Source organism: Xyrauchen texanus, chromosome 33 (assembly GCF_025860055.1).
Source record: "Xyrauchen texanus isolate HMW12.3.18 chromosome 33, RBS_HiC_50CHRs, whole genome shotgun sequence".
Taxonomy (NCBI): Eukaryota; Metazoa; Chordata; class Actinopteri; order Cypriniformes; family Catostomidae; genus Xyrauchen; species Xyrauchen texanus.
In genome coordinates this window covers 39457109-39474216 of record NC_068308.1, presented here as the reverse complement: position 1 = coordinate 39474216, position 17108 = coordinate 39457109, and the positions used below count along the sequence as shown (strand labels likewise).

The following is a 17108-nucleotide window of genomic DNA, read 5'->3' as shown; positions in this document are numbered from 1 at the left end:
AAAAAGTCTTAAATTCAGTTTTCTAAGATTTAAGTTCATAAAAAGTCTTAAATATGTTAAATATTATGGTCTTAAAAAGTCTTAAATTCAGTTTTCTAAGATTTAAGTTCATAAAAAGTCTTAAATATGTTAAATATTATGGTCTTAAAAAGTCTTAAATTCAGTTTTCTAAGATTTAAGTTCATAAAAAGTCTTAAATATGTTAAATTTTATGGTCTTAAAAAGTCTTAAAATTCAGTTTTCTAAGATTTAAGTTCATAAAAAGTCTTAAATATGTTAAATATTATGGTCTTAAAAGTCTTAAATTCAGTTTTCTAAGATTTAAGTTCATAAAAAGTCTTAAATATGTTAAATATTATGGTCTTAAAAAGTCTTAAATTCAGTTTTCTAAGATTTAAGTTCATAAAAAGTCTTAAATATGTTAAATATTATGGTCTTAAAAAGTCTTAAATTCAGTTTTCTAAGATTTAAGTTCATAAAAAGTCTTAAATATGTTAAATATTATGGTCTTAAAAAGTCTTAAATTCAGTTTTCTAAGATTTAAGTTCATAAAAAGTCTTAAATATGTTAAATATTATGGTCTTAAAAAGTCTTAAAATTCAGTTTTCTAAGATTTAAGTTAATTAAAAGACATTTCACATTGTTTATTGTGTAGTGCATTATGGAGGTTTGTAAGGGTGCCTGTTGTATGTCACTTGTTTGAATGAGCAGCTGAAAGCAGTAAAACACTGACATTTAAAAATAAAAGTGCCTGTCGTATTTTTGGCTCGTTTAATGTTAATTGTCCCGCGTTATGCATCAAAGTGTAATGCATTCTTTTTTTTTTTTCTTCGATTTGATGATTTCACCTTTAAAAAGTTGCAGGTAGTAGTTGTTTCCTTTGTATAATGTGACTGATGTTTTGATCTTTGGCCGTGCGTGTTTTCAGGGTTTCGACAGGTTGTTGGAGGCGATGAAGGCTCGTCTCGCCGACGACTCTCTCTCTGCGTTTGTGTTCAACTGTTCCAACGGTAAAGACCGTACGACGACGGCGATGGTGATCGCAACCCTCACACTCTGGCATTTCAATGTACGTCTGCTTTCTATAAGAGAAATGTTTATGGATAATGATGCTGAACTATTTAATGGGTCAATAGTAGTGGAAGCTTTAAGCTAATCTTAAGTTAACTATAAATAATTTCAGTTTACTATATTAATAATAATAACAACATATGTCCATTTATATTAGCCAAGTAGCCGTGTGATGAGACTTAATATACCATTGTACACAATGATTATCATAATCATACACCATTGTATTTACATGGTACTTCATAGAATACTGTGGTATTATCAGGTACATGTCCAAAAATACCATGTTGCATTTTAAAAATGGTATTTATAATCTGTTTTTTGTTTGACAGGGTTTTCCAGAGATCAGTGAAGATGAAATCGTCAGCGTTCCTGATGCCAAATACACAAAGGGCGAATTTGAGGTGATGTTCATTTTGCAAAAAGTTTGGAATAATGTTCAGATTTTGCTCTTATGAAAAGAAATTGGTACTTTTATTCACCAAAGTGTCATTCAACTGATCACAATATATATTCAGGACATTAATACTGTGTTAAATTACTATTACAATTTGATTTAACTACTTCAAAGAGTTTTCATCAAAAGATCCTCCATGTGCAGCAATGACAGCTTTCACCCCACGCTTCCTGTAGCACTTGACCTTTCACCCCACGCTTCCTGTAGCACTTGACCTTTCACCCCACACTTCCTGTAGCACTTGCCCTTTCACCCCACGCTTCCTGTAGCACTCGACCTTTCACCCCACGCTTCCTGTAGCACTCGACCTTTCACCCCACGCTTCCTGTAGCACTCGACCTTTCACCCCACGCTTCCTGTAGCACTCGACCTTTCGTCCCACGCTTCCTGTAGCACTCGACCTTTCGACCCCACGCTTCCTGTAGCACTCGACCTTTCGTCCCACGCTTCCTGTAGCACTCGACCTTTCACCCCACGCTTCCTGTAGCACTCGACCTTTCGTCCCACGCTTCCTGTAGCACTCGACCTTTCACCCCACGCTTCCTGTAGCACTCGACCTTTCGTCCCACGCTTCCTGTAGCACTCGACCTTTCATCCCACGCTTCCTGTAGCACTCGACCTTTCGTCCCACGCTTCCTGTAGCACTCGACCTTTCGTCCCACGCTTCCTGTAGCACTCGTCCTTTCGTCCCACACTTCCTGTAGCACTCGACCTTTCGTCCCACGCTTCCTGTAGCACTCGACCTTTCGTCCCACACTTCCTGTAGCACTCGACCTTTCACCCCACGCTTCCTGTAGCACTCGACCTTTCACCCCACGCTTCCTGTAGCACTCGACCTTTCACCCCACGCTTCCTGTAGCACTCGACCTTTCGTCCCACGCTTCCTGTAGCACTCGACCTTTCGTCCCACGCTTCCTGTAGCACTCGACCTTTCGCCCCACGCTTCCTGTGGCATGCGACCTTTCACCCCACACTTCTCACACACCTTACAGTCTAGCTGATCCCACAAAAGCTCAATGAGGTTAAGATCCATAACACTCTTTTCCAATTATCTGTTGTACATGAAACTGGTGTTTAGCGGGTAGAATTCAATGAAGCTGTCAGCGGAGGACATGCAAGACGTCTATTTCTCAAACTAGAGACTCTGATGTACTTATCCTCTTGTTTAGTTGTACATCTGGTCTTCCACATCTCTTTCTGTCCTTGTTAGAGACAGTTTTGCTTTGCCTTTGAAGACTGTAGTTACACCTTTGGATGAAATCTGCAGGTTTTTGGCCATTTCAAGCATTGCATCGCCTTCTTTTCTCAAAACAATGATTGACTGACGAGTTTCTAGAGAAAGACGTTTCTTTTGGCCATTTTTCACCTAATATTGAGCTTAAGACAATCTTTTTTGAGCACAGGCAACTTAAGACAATCTTATTGAGCACAGGCAATCTTTTGTCAGTTGCCTGTGACAAAGATGCCTCCCTTCCAGATGCGCTGAACGACTTCTACGCTCGGTTTGAAGTGCAGAACGACGTGATGGCGAGGAAGTCCACCCCTCCTCCCAACGACCAGGTGCTCTGTCTTACCACGGCAGATGTGAGGAAAACTCTACGTAGAGTCAACCCACAGAAGGCTGCTGGACCAGACAACATTCCTGGCAGAGTGCTCAGAGGATGTGCAGACCAGCTAGCAGATGTTCTTACCGACATCTTCAACATCTCTCTGAGCAGCGCCGTTGTTCCAACGTGCTTCAAGGCCACCACCATCATCCCCATGCCAAAGAAGTCTTCAGTGTCCTGCCTCAACGACTACCGTCCCGTCGCACTTACACCCATCATCATGAAGTGCTTCGAGAGGCTCGTCATGAGGCAGATTAAGACCCAGCTGCCCCCTCACTAGACCCACTGCAGTTTGCGTATCATTCAAACCGTTCAACGGACGATGCCATCACCACAACCCTCCATCTGGCCCTCACCCACCTAGACAATAAGGACTCATACGTTCGAATGCTGTTCATAGATTTCAGCTCAGCATTCAACACAATCATTCCCCAGCACCTGATTGGAAAGCTGAACCTGCTGGGCCTGGACACCTCCCTCTGCAACTGGATCCTGGACTTCCTGACTGGGAGACCTCAGTCAGTCCGGATCGGGAACAGCATCTCCACCACCACCACACTGAGCACTGGGGCCCCCAGGGCTGTGTGCTCAGTCCACTGCTGTTCACTCTGCTGACTCACGACTGTGCAGCAATGCACAGCTCGAACCACATCGTCAAGTTCGCCGATGACCACGACCGTGGTGGGTCTCATCAGCAAGAACAACGAGTCAGCATACAGAGAGGAGGTGCAGCGGCTGACGAACTGGTGTAGAGCCAACAACCTGTCCCTGAATGTCGACAAAACAAAAGAGATGGTTGTTGACTTTAGGAGAGCACAAGGTGAACACACTCCGCTGAACATCGACGGCTCCTCTGTGGAGATCGTCAAGAGCACCAAATTCCTTGGTGTTCACCTGGCGGAGAACCTCACCTGGTCCCTCAACACCAGCTCTATCACCAAGAAAGCCCAGCAGCGTCTCTACTTTCTTCGAAGGCTGAGGAAAGCACATCTCCCAACCCCCATCCTCACTACATTCTATAGAGGGACTATTGAGAGCATCCTGAGCAGCTGCATCACTGCCTGGTTTGGGGCTTGCACCGTTTCGGACCACAAAGCCCTGCGGAGGATAATGAGGACAGCTGAGAAGATCATTGGGGTCTCTCTTCCCTCCATCAAAGACATTTACAAAAAACACTGTATCCGCAAAGCAACCAGCATTGTGGACGACCCCACACACCCCTCACACAAACTCTTTACCCTCCTCCCGTCTGGCAAGAGGTACCGAAGCATTCGGGCCCTCACGGCCAGACTGTGTAACAGCTTCTTCCCCCAAGCCATCAGACTCCTCAATACTCAGAGACTGGTTTGACACACACACGTGTCCTGAGTTGCACTTTAATTACTGTCACTTTATAACTGTCTGCTACCTCAATAACTGCTATGTGCATAGAACACTATCTCATAGTATGTTATGTTTACACTTTTAGAAACTGTCATCTTTTTGCACTACTGAGTACTGGTCGGCGCTGCACTGTCTATTGTCCTGTTCATTGTCACAAATTTGTTGTACTGTCCTGTACTTTTTGCACATGTTTGCACGTGCACTTTATATAGGTATATATAGGTAGTTTATATAGGTATTTTATTTCGTTGTGTAGTCTCATGTGGTCCTACGTTGGTCCTTTGTTGTTTTTATGTAGCACATGGTCCTGGAGGAACGTTGTCTCGTTTTGCTGTGTACTGTACTAACTGTATATGGTTGAAACGACAATAAAAACCACTTGACTTGACTTGACTTGAAGACATGCCAGTCTATTGCATACTGTAAACTCAAATAGAAACACAAAGACAACGTTCAGCTTCATCTAATGAACCAAATATCTTTCAACTGTGTTTGATATAATGGCGAGTGATTTTCTAGTATCAAATGATCAATTTATCATGATTACTCAAGAATCAGGTGTTGGAGTTTTTTACATCAGTAATGTCCTGAATATACTTTCTGATCAGTTGAATGCCACTTTGGTGAATTAAAGTACCAATTCCCTTCCGAAACAACAAAATCTGAACATTATTCCAAACATTTACCTGCCAGTGTATGTGTATATATTCACATTTTCAAAGCTCTGTGATTTTGTTTTTGTGGTGTGCATGAATGTAATAGTGATTTGAGAGAAATTCCTCAAAAGCCTGTTTTATCATATTTGATTCAAGCATTTCAAGCAGGTTTTTTTTCCCAATAAAATAATATACAAAAGTTGAACCAAGCATAAGTTGCTTATATTCAGCAAATGCTCATTTTTAAATATCAGTAACAATATAATCATTACAGTTAAACATGGAAACCACTACTTCCCCCCAAAATAACCACTATATGGTGACAAACATGTGATACTTACATACCATATGTTGTTTGGCGTCGGCTTGAACAGAGAGTTAAACGGGAGCCGTCAAACGTTGTGTATCAGATTTAATGGGCCAGTGGTGGCTCAGCGGTTAAGGCTCTGGGTTACTGACCGAAAGGTCGGGGGTTCAAGCCCCAGCACCGCTGTTGGGCCCTTGACCCTGTCTGCTCCAGGGGTTACTGTTTCATGGCTGACCCCGCACTCTGACCCCAGCTAAGCTGGGATATGCGAAAACAACTGCATTTCATTGTAATCTTAATACATTCTCTCTTTATAATGCCTGGATAATATAACACAAGGTACAGTAATATAAATACAGATGGAAAAATGTACATTGAGAATAGCGTGTTGGTATTAAACAGGATGCATATATCTAAAATAATATAAAAGAAAATACTGTCTCACTGCATTTATTTAAATTATTGCAATACTTTGTTATATTATCCTTGCAATAAGTAGTTCAATTAATTGAAAGTCAGTAACTATAATCGGATTACAAGTATTTAAAATGTAACACATTACACTACTTTTCTGACTAAAAGTAATCAGATTACATAAATGTATTACTTTGTAATTGGATTACACCCAACAGTGATCTTGATGTTCTTTGGGTTATCCAGATAGCAACTACTCACGCAAATTATTTATATTTACTATTGCTTTTGTTATTTCCTTGCAATAAACATTACATGAACATTAAAAATAAGAATTAAAGTTTAATATAAAAAAAAAAAACACAATTACGTGGGTGTGTGTGTGTGTGTGTATGTGTGTGTGTATATATATATATGTACACAAGCAAGCTAAATATGAATCTCTCAAAACTGTTTTTAATTTTAATATTTTTTTTATTTAATTTGTGTGTGTGTGTATATATATATATATATATTACACACATACACACAAATTAAATAAAAAAAATATTAAAATTATATATATATGCTACGCTTTATGGGAAAAAATTTAAGTATTAATTTATTAACTTAGTTATCTTAAAAACTAATTTTACAACAATGTCTTAAAAAGATGAGTTTGTTAAATTTTGTTGAATTTTGTGGTGCAAATATAGTATATACAGTTTAAGTCAGAACCAAGACTTGGTTTGAAGTCATTAAAACTCATTTGTAACCACTCAAAATATAGTTTTGGCGAGTCGTTTAGGACATCTACTTTGTGCATGATACGAGTAATTAATCCAGAAATTCCAGAAAATGATGTCAATCCTTTAGGCAATTAGCCAATTATTTGTATTTACCATTGCATCTTGGATACTGCATGCATTAATTTGGTTCAGGCTTGGTTTCACGAGACATCGTTCCACATGAAAAAGAAACTTTTTCCGTTTTGTCCTCGTATTTTTCAACCACGTGTCATATAAGCTCACCTTAAACCATCCAAACTATTCCTGATGGGTAAAATCAGGGTCCCATCCCACATTTCATCATCACTCTCTGTGATGGGAAGAATAAAAACACCCCTCTCTATTTTGTATTATTATTGTGACCGTTGAAGATGATGCGTTTGTGTTTAGGTGGTGATGAAGTTGGTGAGGTTGCTCCCTGACGGTCACAGGATGAAGAGGGAGGTGGACGTGGCATTGGACTGTGTCAGTGAGACGATGACGCCGCTGCACTACCACCTGAGAGAAATCATCATCTGCACGTACAGACAGGTAGAGGGCGTTTCATCATCTCATGTGCTCACAGAATGCATTAAATGGCATTCCTTTATCAGGGTTAGCGCATGTACATGGTTTCTGGACAAAAACGGCCAGTCAAATACATTGCCATTGGGAGCATACATGGTGCAATGGTTCCTAAGGTCATAAACAGTTTAAGAAAACCCCCAGATTTTTGAGCATTACCCAGATTACACGTTGCATGTAAACGCCTCTATCAGCATTATATTCGCATTAGCATTCGGCTTCTCTGTAGCGCAAATGACTGTTTACATATTGACGTAAAAAAACAATTGGACGATTTCATATCTCATGCAAAGGCCATTTTCTGGTATCTTTGTGCATGTAAACACACTTATTAACCTCAGACTGATGCATGCTGCATACAGCTGCATAAATCTCTAGCTACAATCTGATTGGCTGGCCCAGAGTTATGTTTTAAAGGTACCTTGTTGATGCAATGAGCACTTCGGAGCTTCGGAGGAAGTTGTAGGATTAGTTGCATTTGCCGAAGTCTGTGAGGTTGATGACATCAAATATTTGAAGATATTCATTTTTGTTTGAGTTGCTTAAGTGTTGTGACGTGGAGATCAAAGTTCACATCATTTTATTTTAGACTATAAGGACACTTTTGATCAAAATGTTCTTTAAATGTTGCATTTGTTCATTTTAGTCCATTATATTCTGACTGAAATGGCAAATTAATACATTTTAGTTGATTTATGTGCAAAATGACAAACATGTGTCATTGCAACCATATGGAAAGTGTAAAATGCATGCATTAATTTAGTCATGCATCAATCATATAAGAGGATTGTCAATGAAATAAATAACACGTGTAAAAACAGTACAACAAAATGACGTATTAGCAACATTTTCTAAGTTACTGTGTGAATTCTTCATGCTTTGAGACTGTTTGTAAATCATGTTTTGGTCACTACATAATTACCATGCTTCCATTGGTGTTATTTACAGTTTTGATGACATTTTGGGTGTTTCTGCACCATCTCCAAGAGTCCTATAGATGGCAGCATCTTCCCCCCAGAGGGACCGAAGGCGTAATTCACTTTAGACAATTATAGTATAATTAAACCTTAATCAAAAGGCATTTAATTGCTCTGGTTTCATATAAACTCCACGAGCAAATTACAAGTATTCTGTGAAAAATGTCCGCTGATGTGCTCCTAAAACACACAGACAGCCTTTTAATGTTTCTTTGAGAATGAAGGAGACGTTTTATGCCAAGTTTTCCGCTCGCATTAAGATCTGCAGTGAGCTGTGAAACCGTAACGACTGACAGATGCGTCTCCTTGTGACGTGTGCGAGTACAAACGGATTTTGTGTCGTGCCGGTTGTGGGTTGGGTGTGTGTAATTGTGTTTGTGGATCAGGTCGTCACACGTGTGTGCCGTGTGTATGGCAGTCCTCTTATGTAAAGCGCAGAGGGGCCTCGGCGATCCTGAAAATCAATGCAGGTCTGTGAAGCTACTGAGAGCTACTCAAAGCCGTCTGCTATCAATGAATCGCATTGTCCTCAACGGCTTTCTCCCTCTCACTTCAGTCATTACAGGAACTGATTTTTCACATGTAGTATTAAAGGGATAGTTCACCCAAAAATTTACATTCTGTCATCATTTACTCACCCTCATGTTGTTCCAAACCCACATAGCTTTAAATCTAAACATGATGTTGTGCTCAGTCGCTATTTACTTTCATTGCATCTTTTTTTCTAAATAATTAGGGGCCGTTAAATAAGCACAAATTTCAATTAAAATTCTTAATTATTATTATTTATATATATGTATATTTTTTTAATTTATAAAATTTTTTACATAATTTTTTTTATTTATTTAATATATAATTCAGTATAATTTTTCTAATGGATTTAGTCTTGCATTAAATACCGGATACCTTTTTGACGACTAAATACAAGATGTAAATGCGTGGATGAAAAAGGTGTTCTTTAATAATAACTATTAATTAATTAATTAATAATAATAATAATAATGTAATTATTATTTGTAGTGTAACTTCCGATTGCAACAATATCCTACCACACTAGAAATGATACGTTCATTTCCACCAGTTAACACATTTCTACGGGTATATAAATATACGCGAGAAAAATTGTAATTGTCGAAATATTAATTAATACAGTCTTGACCATCACACAATAGGTATCGTTTGAAAGCTTAGAAGCTCTACTTTCCAATGCATGACCAAAACTGAATAAGTGCTTTAAAATTTAGAGACAAATCAGAAGCATTGCGCTTTTAAAATGTGTATATACAAAAATGCACTGTACGTATTATTGCAATCCGTAAAAACATCAAACTGATGAAATATCCATGTGTAATATGTTGTTGGAAAGCTCTTAAAGCGTAAAATACAACCAGACTATTTTTTTTACTCGCAGATAAAAATATAGTGAGTAACAGCTAAGTATGTGTCTTTGGCAATTATGTTGGTGTTGCTGATATGCCGCATTTTCACTTATAACCTCACGAAATGTACATAAATATCACATATCATTATTTAGAGAAGGTGATTATCTTTCAATCGAGTCCACACACAAGATAATCAGATGTATAGATCATTAGATAATCCACAATGAAGCACAATGTTACATATGGCCACCAGGAGATGGCGCCAAATACACGACACAGACTCAATGATGCCTCAAATGACACAGAATGAAACTCATTCTGTGAAATCTCATGACTAAAATCATGTCTGCATGCTATGCAAACCTTTAGACATTGTTGTGTTTGCATGTGTAATCATTTCTTTACAATGATACCAAAACCCTCCTTTTTTTTTTTTATTAAATTTTTTATTTTGTGTTTATGCCTCTTATCATGGCTGTATTCTTGCTTTTTTAGGCGTTTGTACTGGTGCTAGTGAACTAAAATGTACATTAGCGGAAATTACTATTTACTATTTTAATGTTTACTACAATCTAATATAATATAATCTGCATGTGCTGCACACTTCAAAAGGAATAAGGTGTGGACTGGGAAGAGAAATCGGGTCGCTGTCCATTTCTGCATATCGCTGCCCCCTTCGCCATATAGCGATGGCATTTTGTGGCCCGTTCTGCATAACACGGCGGCTCATTTCAGTTTATTGCGGCCAGTTTCGTGGCCGGCCTGGTTCTCCCGATGGCCAGTCTGCCCTTGATCGCCCCCAAAATGTCCTGGAAAATCGTGACTTGAAATGAGTGGGAACCCTGATTTAAATATTAGATATAATTAAATATTTGATATATATAATAGGAACATTACCGTGAGCACGACTGCGGCAACCCGCCAAAGTTTGTGCACTCGAGATTTGTCAATAGCAAAGCAGATATTGGACTCATTGTACAGTACGTGTTCTTTATTGCAATGCTCCCCGTAGGTGTAAATTACACTTATCGTACACATGCACATGGGTTCAGATTTGTCACATTTCAGAATTTTATATCGCAAAACTGTTGAACTATACAGCCTTGACACTGAAACGTTGTTTGGGGTTTTGCATGCCAGTCTTTTATTGTGTAACTAAGAATACATCAATATGACTTTTCTGGGCGGATACTGATAACTGACAATTTACAGCTCAATCCGATTATTTTTCTTTGCGTTTTAACCTTTTAAACATGCAACTTGATTTATAGGAATCACGTGCATATGTGGCCAAATTTTTCACTACATGACTAAAAATTTCCACATTATAGTTGTACAAATTATGCATGTAAAAAAAAAAGTGTGTGTGTGTGTGTTTATGTGTGTGTGTGTGTGTGTCTGTATATATGTGTGTGTGTGTATACATGTGTATGTGTGTGTGTGTGTGTCTGTATATATGTGTGTGTGTGTATACATGTGTGTGTGTGTGTGTGTATGTGTATACATGTGTATGTGTGTGTGTGTGTGTGTCTGTATATATGTGTGTGTGTATACATGTGTGTGTGTGTGTGTGTGTGTGTGTATGTGTATACATGTGTGTGTGTGTGTGTGTGTGTGTGTATTAGGCAGGCCAACCTAAATGTTTCTAGCCGGCGATGATGTTCCATTAGGGGGGTCCACGTTTCGCAAGCATAGAGAAGGGAGGGAATGACCGTGGCCGAGAATACTTGAAGCTTTGTGCGGAGCGACAAACCGGGTAGCTTCCACACAGCATTACGCAACCGATGAAAAGATAATGCCGCTCGACTGATTCGGAGTGAGACCTCAGCTGTCAAACCGGAGCTGGTCATAAGCACACTTCCCAGGTATGGAAAACACTCCACTCTCTCCACAACTGCCCCATCACCAATTGGGAGCTGTGGGGGTGTAGTGTCCGATGGTACATAATACCCAGGAAGGTGCTTAGTTTTGGTTGGGCTGATGGTAAGGCCCCATCTCTTAGTGGCAAGCTCCAGGTTCATCAGCAGCGCCTCCAACTCCTCCTCTGAGTGAGCAGCAATTACCAGATCATCAGCATACATAATGTGGTTGACCAATAGGGAGCCATCCCTTGACCGCACCCGGGCATCGATCGACCTCCCATTATATCTGTACCAGATGGAAATTCCTCCAGTACAGCCATTGAAGGCTTCACGAACCACATGGTCGAAATAGATATTAAATAATGTGGGGGCCAGAGGACATCCCTGTCGCACTCCAAGGTGAACAGGGAATGGCTCCGACTCCCGACCACGTAGTTTTACCCGGGCCCGCTCGCCATCATGAAGGTCCTTAATGATCGCGAGCAGCGGGTCTGGGACTCCGAAAGCACGAAGAACAACCCAGAGCCCAGGCCTACTGATGGTATCATAGGCCTTGACCAGGTCAATAAAGCAGAGATGTAGGTCTTGCTGGAATTCCCTACACCTCTGCTGTAGCAGACAGACAGAGAATATGGCATCTGTGCAAGACTGCCCCTTCCTGAAACCACACTGGGGCTCCGCAAGTCTCTCCTCAGCGTGCCTGGCAAGGCGATGTTGAATAATCCTTGCCAGGACCTTTCCTGGCACACTGAGGAGTGAGATGCCCCTATAGTTATTACAATCTGAGCGGTCCCCCTTTTTAAAGAGAGGGACCACCAGGGCATCCTTCCAATCCTGCAGAACCCGCCCAGTGGTCCAGACTGTTGTTATGATGTCATGTAGGGCAGTCTGTGCACAAACACCACCCTCCCTCAGCATTTCACTGGGGAGATCATCTCTGCCCGGTGCCTTTCCTGGCCTCAGGCTCTGGATCGCCTTCAGTACTTCCTCTAAAGATGGTACCTCAGCCAGCCACCCACAAGGAGTGACTTCTTCCTTCAATATTTGTGGCACCGCAGCCCCAGCAGAGTCATCCCCACTTTGTCCCACAATGTTTTCCAGGCTCAGGGACTTCCCCTCCCCCAGGACCTCACAGAAATGCTCAGCAAATCTGTAAACCTGTTTCTGGGGGTCGGAGATTGGATCACCATTCTTTCCCCTAATGATGGTAATAGGTGTGGTGCTGCAAGTAACTTTTTTTGATAGAATTAAAGAGCGATTTGTGATCGTGGGCCACTGAGGCAGACTCCATCTCCTCAGCAACCCGCGACCACCAACCATCCTTGCAGCGCCTCACGGCTCTGCACGGCTGGATTGTGTGAGGAGCTCACAAGTCTTTGAAAGATGTGGACAAAGTCCCATCGGTGAGCTCCTCCGGCAGGCAAGGTTGCGTTGGCTGGGTCATGTAGCCCGCATGCCCGGCCACCGCATGCCTAAACAGTTATTGTTCGGCCAGATAGAGGAGGCTAAGCGGGCGCAGCACGGGCTGGAGAAGAGATGGAGTGATGTGGTACAGGAGGATGTGGAGCTGCATGGACTTGCCGATGACTGGTACCAGCAGTGTCAAGATCGGCCTCTTTGGAGGAGGCTTGTGAAGGACGCTGCTGGCCAGTTGGAGGCAGTCGCCCTCCAACAACAACGGAGGGCAGAGGAGCGACGCTCACAACAACGAGCAGAGCACAGGGTGGCTAAAGCACAGCAAGTTGGCACAGTAGGGGGCACAGGTGGTGCATCAGCCAGTCATCTCAGTCATTCGACCCATGTCACTGGTTGGATCTGTCCCGTGACCTCCTGCCAGCGGGCGTTCGACACTTCACGTGGCCTTAACGTGCACATAGCCTGGCACAAGCGTCGTGGTGACGTCACCGCCACTTAGTGGCGAATGGCGGTTGTTTGTTTGTTTGTGTGTGTGTGTGTGTGTGTGTGTGTATATGTGTGTGTATATGTGTATATGTGTGTGTGTGTGTGTGTGTGTGTGTGTATGTGTGTGTGTGTGTGTATATGTGTTTATATGTGTGTGTGTGTGTGTGTGTGTGTGTGTGTATGTGTGTGTATGTGTGTGTATGTGTGTGTGTGTGTGTGTGTGTGTGTGTGTGTGTGTGTGTATATGTGTATATATATGTATATACAGAATGCATATATATTTATAAATGCAATATAAGAAATGCATCTTATTTATTGATGGAATACATGGAATTTGTACATTTTTAAAAAGCTAAAATATCAACAAAATGATGAAAAACGAATAATAAAATAAAATGTGTAAAATGTATATTTTGTTATGTACAAGTTATAAAAGGTCCCCTGCATAATTAACAGCATTAGCCGTGTCTTATTTTCGTAAAGTGAATATTATAACTAAAATATCACCAAACAAATCAGAATCAAATCTAATTGAATCGAATCAAGAGCTTGTGAATCGATTTCAAATTGAATCGGGAAATCTGTATCAAAATCAAGCCCTGTATTTTAAACCTTTAAACCTTTAAATCAGGGTTTCTCAATCACGGGGTGGCGACACAAAAATGGGTCGTCAGCTGGTACTGAGGGGTAGAACTGTACTTTTGCAATGTTTGGGGGAAACAGAGACCTCTGGTCAAATCGTGTTAATATCTCCAGGTTAAAATAAACGAGCTGTCCAATCACAATAATCCATCAATGCTACGAATCATTCTTTTTGGACAAGGTCACTTTACGTAGCGTTGCATGCGTTGGACATCATCATTTCAGAGCGGCAATCCCAAGTAGGGTTGCCACCCATCCCGTAACATACGGGACCGTCCCGTATTGAAAGATTAACTGATGCATCCCTTGTCGAATCAATACGGGATGCAGTTTGTCCCGTATATATGCTGGTCCGATGGCGGCACCGCTAAATCGCTTAATTTTACTTTGATATTCGTTAGAAATGGTGCTTACGGTTGGTAAGGGACCGTATAAAAAGTCCTCACATTGTGCTAAAATGTACAAAATCTGTGGAGGGTGTGCTAAGGGACCGTCTGAAAAGCCAGCAGCATGAAAGCTACAAAGCTACAAATATTGGGCTATAGATATTAGGCCGCTATATTACAAGCAAATAAACAGAGATTAATTGGTCGCTTGACGTGTCAATCAGATGGCCTCTTCCTGTCTAAGTGGGCGGGTCTTGGCCAGAATAAACTGCACAGTAAGCCAGACTGACACTCAAAAGTCTGGCTCCATGACACTCAGGGTTTCCGGTTTATTATTGGCCATTTTTCGGAGTTAATTGTGAAGTAATGTGTGCTTTTCAGCTCATCCAATTCTGCAGCAGCCGTTTCGAAGAGTTTTTGCTGAGTTTGCTGATCTGGCAGCTTGTTGATCTTACATTGAGTGTGTTGTGATCACATCTGACCACAAGCCCTCTCCATCCAACATTACACTGTCTCCGTGGCAACCCCGTCCCACACGGACCTTAGGAACCCTCTGAAACCGTTTCCCTGGTTCACCTCAGTTCTCGTGCGGTTTATTTGATTACAATGCAAACTCTGACTGAGACAAGTTTGAAAACGGTCACAAATGTGTGAAACTGATTCTTTGTTTCTGGAGCGCTTTGAGTGGGTGAGTGTTGGCGCGCTCGTCTGATGGATCACATTAATTATATGTCTCTGTTTGACAGGTCTATCTAAACGAACCTACACGCTAGGCACTCTTTATTTCATCTGAACTGGCAGACACGATGACATCTCGGTTCATCTCTACTAAATCACACGATCATACAGTAAAAAACTTCAGTGGAAGTGTCAAAATTGTGACTCCGGGCCTGGAAAATAATGGAAATTAGTAACGCATAGAAGTTGCTTTTGCTAGTGTGTGCAATATTGTCAAATGGTTTGGTTGCGCTCCACAATAAGCTTCTATATGTTGACATTTGTTACCGTGAACTAACTAATGAACAATATTTTTACAGCATTTATTAATCTTGGTTGATGCTTATTTATAAAGTGCAATTGTTAGTTGATTATGCATTCAAAGTTGTATATGTGAACATTAATGAAATTAACATTTAATAACATTTAAGATTAATAAGTGCTGTGAAAATATTGTACTTTAACTACGTTTCCATCCAAGGATTTCTTTGGTGAAAAAAATCTAAATAAAGCCTTAAATTGTATTAGATATAAATAAAATTATCACTAAAACTTGACAATTGTCGACATATTTTTCCGTGCATAAACTCAAAGTGCAAAAACTGGTTCGGAAACACTTTTCGTTGAGAAAATTGGCATTAACGCAAAAATGTATCGTCACATGACAGATTTAACTCCAATCGTTAGCCTGTGTTAATCATGATGATACGATATATATATCCTTGAAAGCTAATTTATTGTACGTGATTACAGATTGATCATAACAGCATATAGATCCACGACACTTCCAGGAGTGCCAACACAAATATCTCGTACTTGTCGATGACCGACAAGTACAAGGAGAACAAATGAATGGCCACGCTTTGCGATTAATCGTGGAAGTCATTCGTTTATTTACTAAAGTTGCTTTTACACACCATTCAAAATAATAGACGCAGTCATGAAATTAGCCACAATACAAAAAACATATTTTGGTGCACAAAGATGTTTTAAATTAAAAATAAATTCACAATACGAGGAGAAAAGCAACAGTGTTCTTTTTTGGAACACAAACAATAATTTTACAGAATTGCGCAATAGGTTAAAGTTACTTTTGAAAATTCCCTGTATTAAATTAAATAAATTACCAAACTAAATATAAATATATATATATATATATATATATATATATATATATATTTATATTTAGTTTGGTAATTTATTTAATTTAATACAGGGAAATTTAATGCCTTTATTCATCTGCTGAACAGGTTACGGCTAATAAAGTCGGCTTAATGATTCTCAGAATGTTCTAGACTTTTATATAGAATCTATCAGAACTATTTGTCCAATGCAGAGTTCACTTTCAGAAAACGATATTTTGAACATTTTAAACGTTTAAACATTTGAAATCTAACGCGCTCTACCTCGGATCGCGTTTGCTGAGCTTCTTCAGAAAATGTAAATTGCATTATGACATTAAATTACGTGTTTTTTTAGGCATGACGTCATCACGCACGCCCTTTTTAGCGATAAAAGGTCATTTGAATAGAAACCGGCAGAAGACGGCAAATTTCGTAAAATTCGTTTTACGCATTTTCACTTTGTGGATAACGAAATAGCGTGAAACGTGGAAGGAAACTAGGCTACTGATCATGGTAACTAAATTGTGTAAAAATCTATAATGACCCTAAGTAACATAGAAAGGAGACTCGTTTGAGCGGAAAGAAGCTACAGTGACTTGATTTAAAAACTAAAGATGCGGCGCAATTTAGCGCTGAAAAACCATGCGCAAAATTAGCGCAACTGTTTAACGAATTTGCCCATAATATCTTATCATTTTGCTTTAGTTAATTTTATCTTGTTTTAAGGATGTAAAACCTAGTACTTGACACTGTAAAATATTTACTAAGAAAATACTTATTTTATGTTTTTTCAGTGTAAATTAATTTCTGTGCATATTGATGTAGTTTGACTCATTCTGGTTTTCCAACATGAGAGCCCAATCATATTGAGACGAAGCCGAAAAAACAAC

General features: G+C 40.1%; 1 protein-coding gene across 4 annotated transcripts in view; it reads left to right on the top strand.

Annotated features, from left to right (window-relative positions):
- The window catches only part of LOC127626463 (paladin-like), a 101215-nt gene that overhangs the window by 52479 nt on the left and 31628 nt on the right, over nt 1-17108 (top strand). For all 4 annotated transcript variants that reach the window (XM_052102248.1, XM_052102249.1, XM_052102247.1 and 1 more), the window contains exons 16-18: nt 929-1069; nt 1404-1475; nt 7053-7193. In XM_052102248.1, coding sequence (XP_051958208.1) covers nt 929-1069; nt 1404-1475; nt 7053-7193 — 354 coding nt within the window. The remainder of the gene's footprint in view (nt 1-928; nt 1070-1403; nt 1476-7052; nt 7194-17108) is intronic.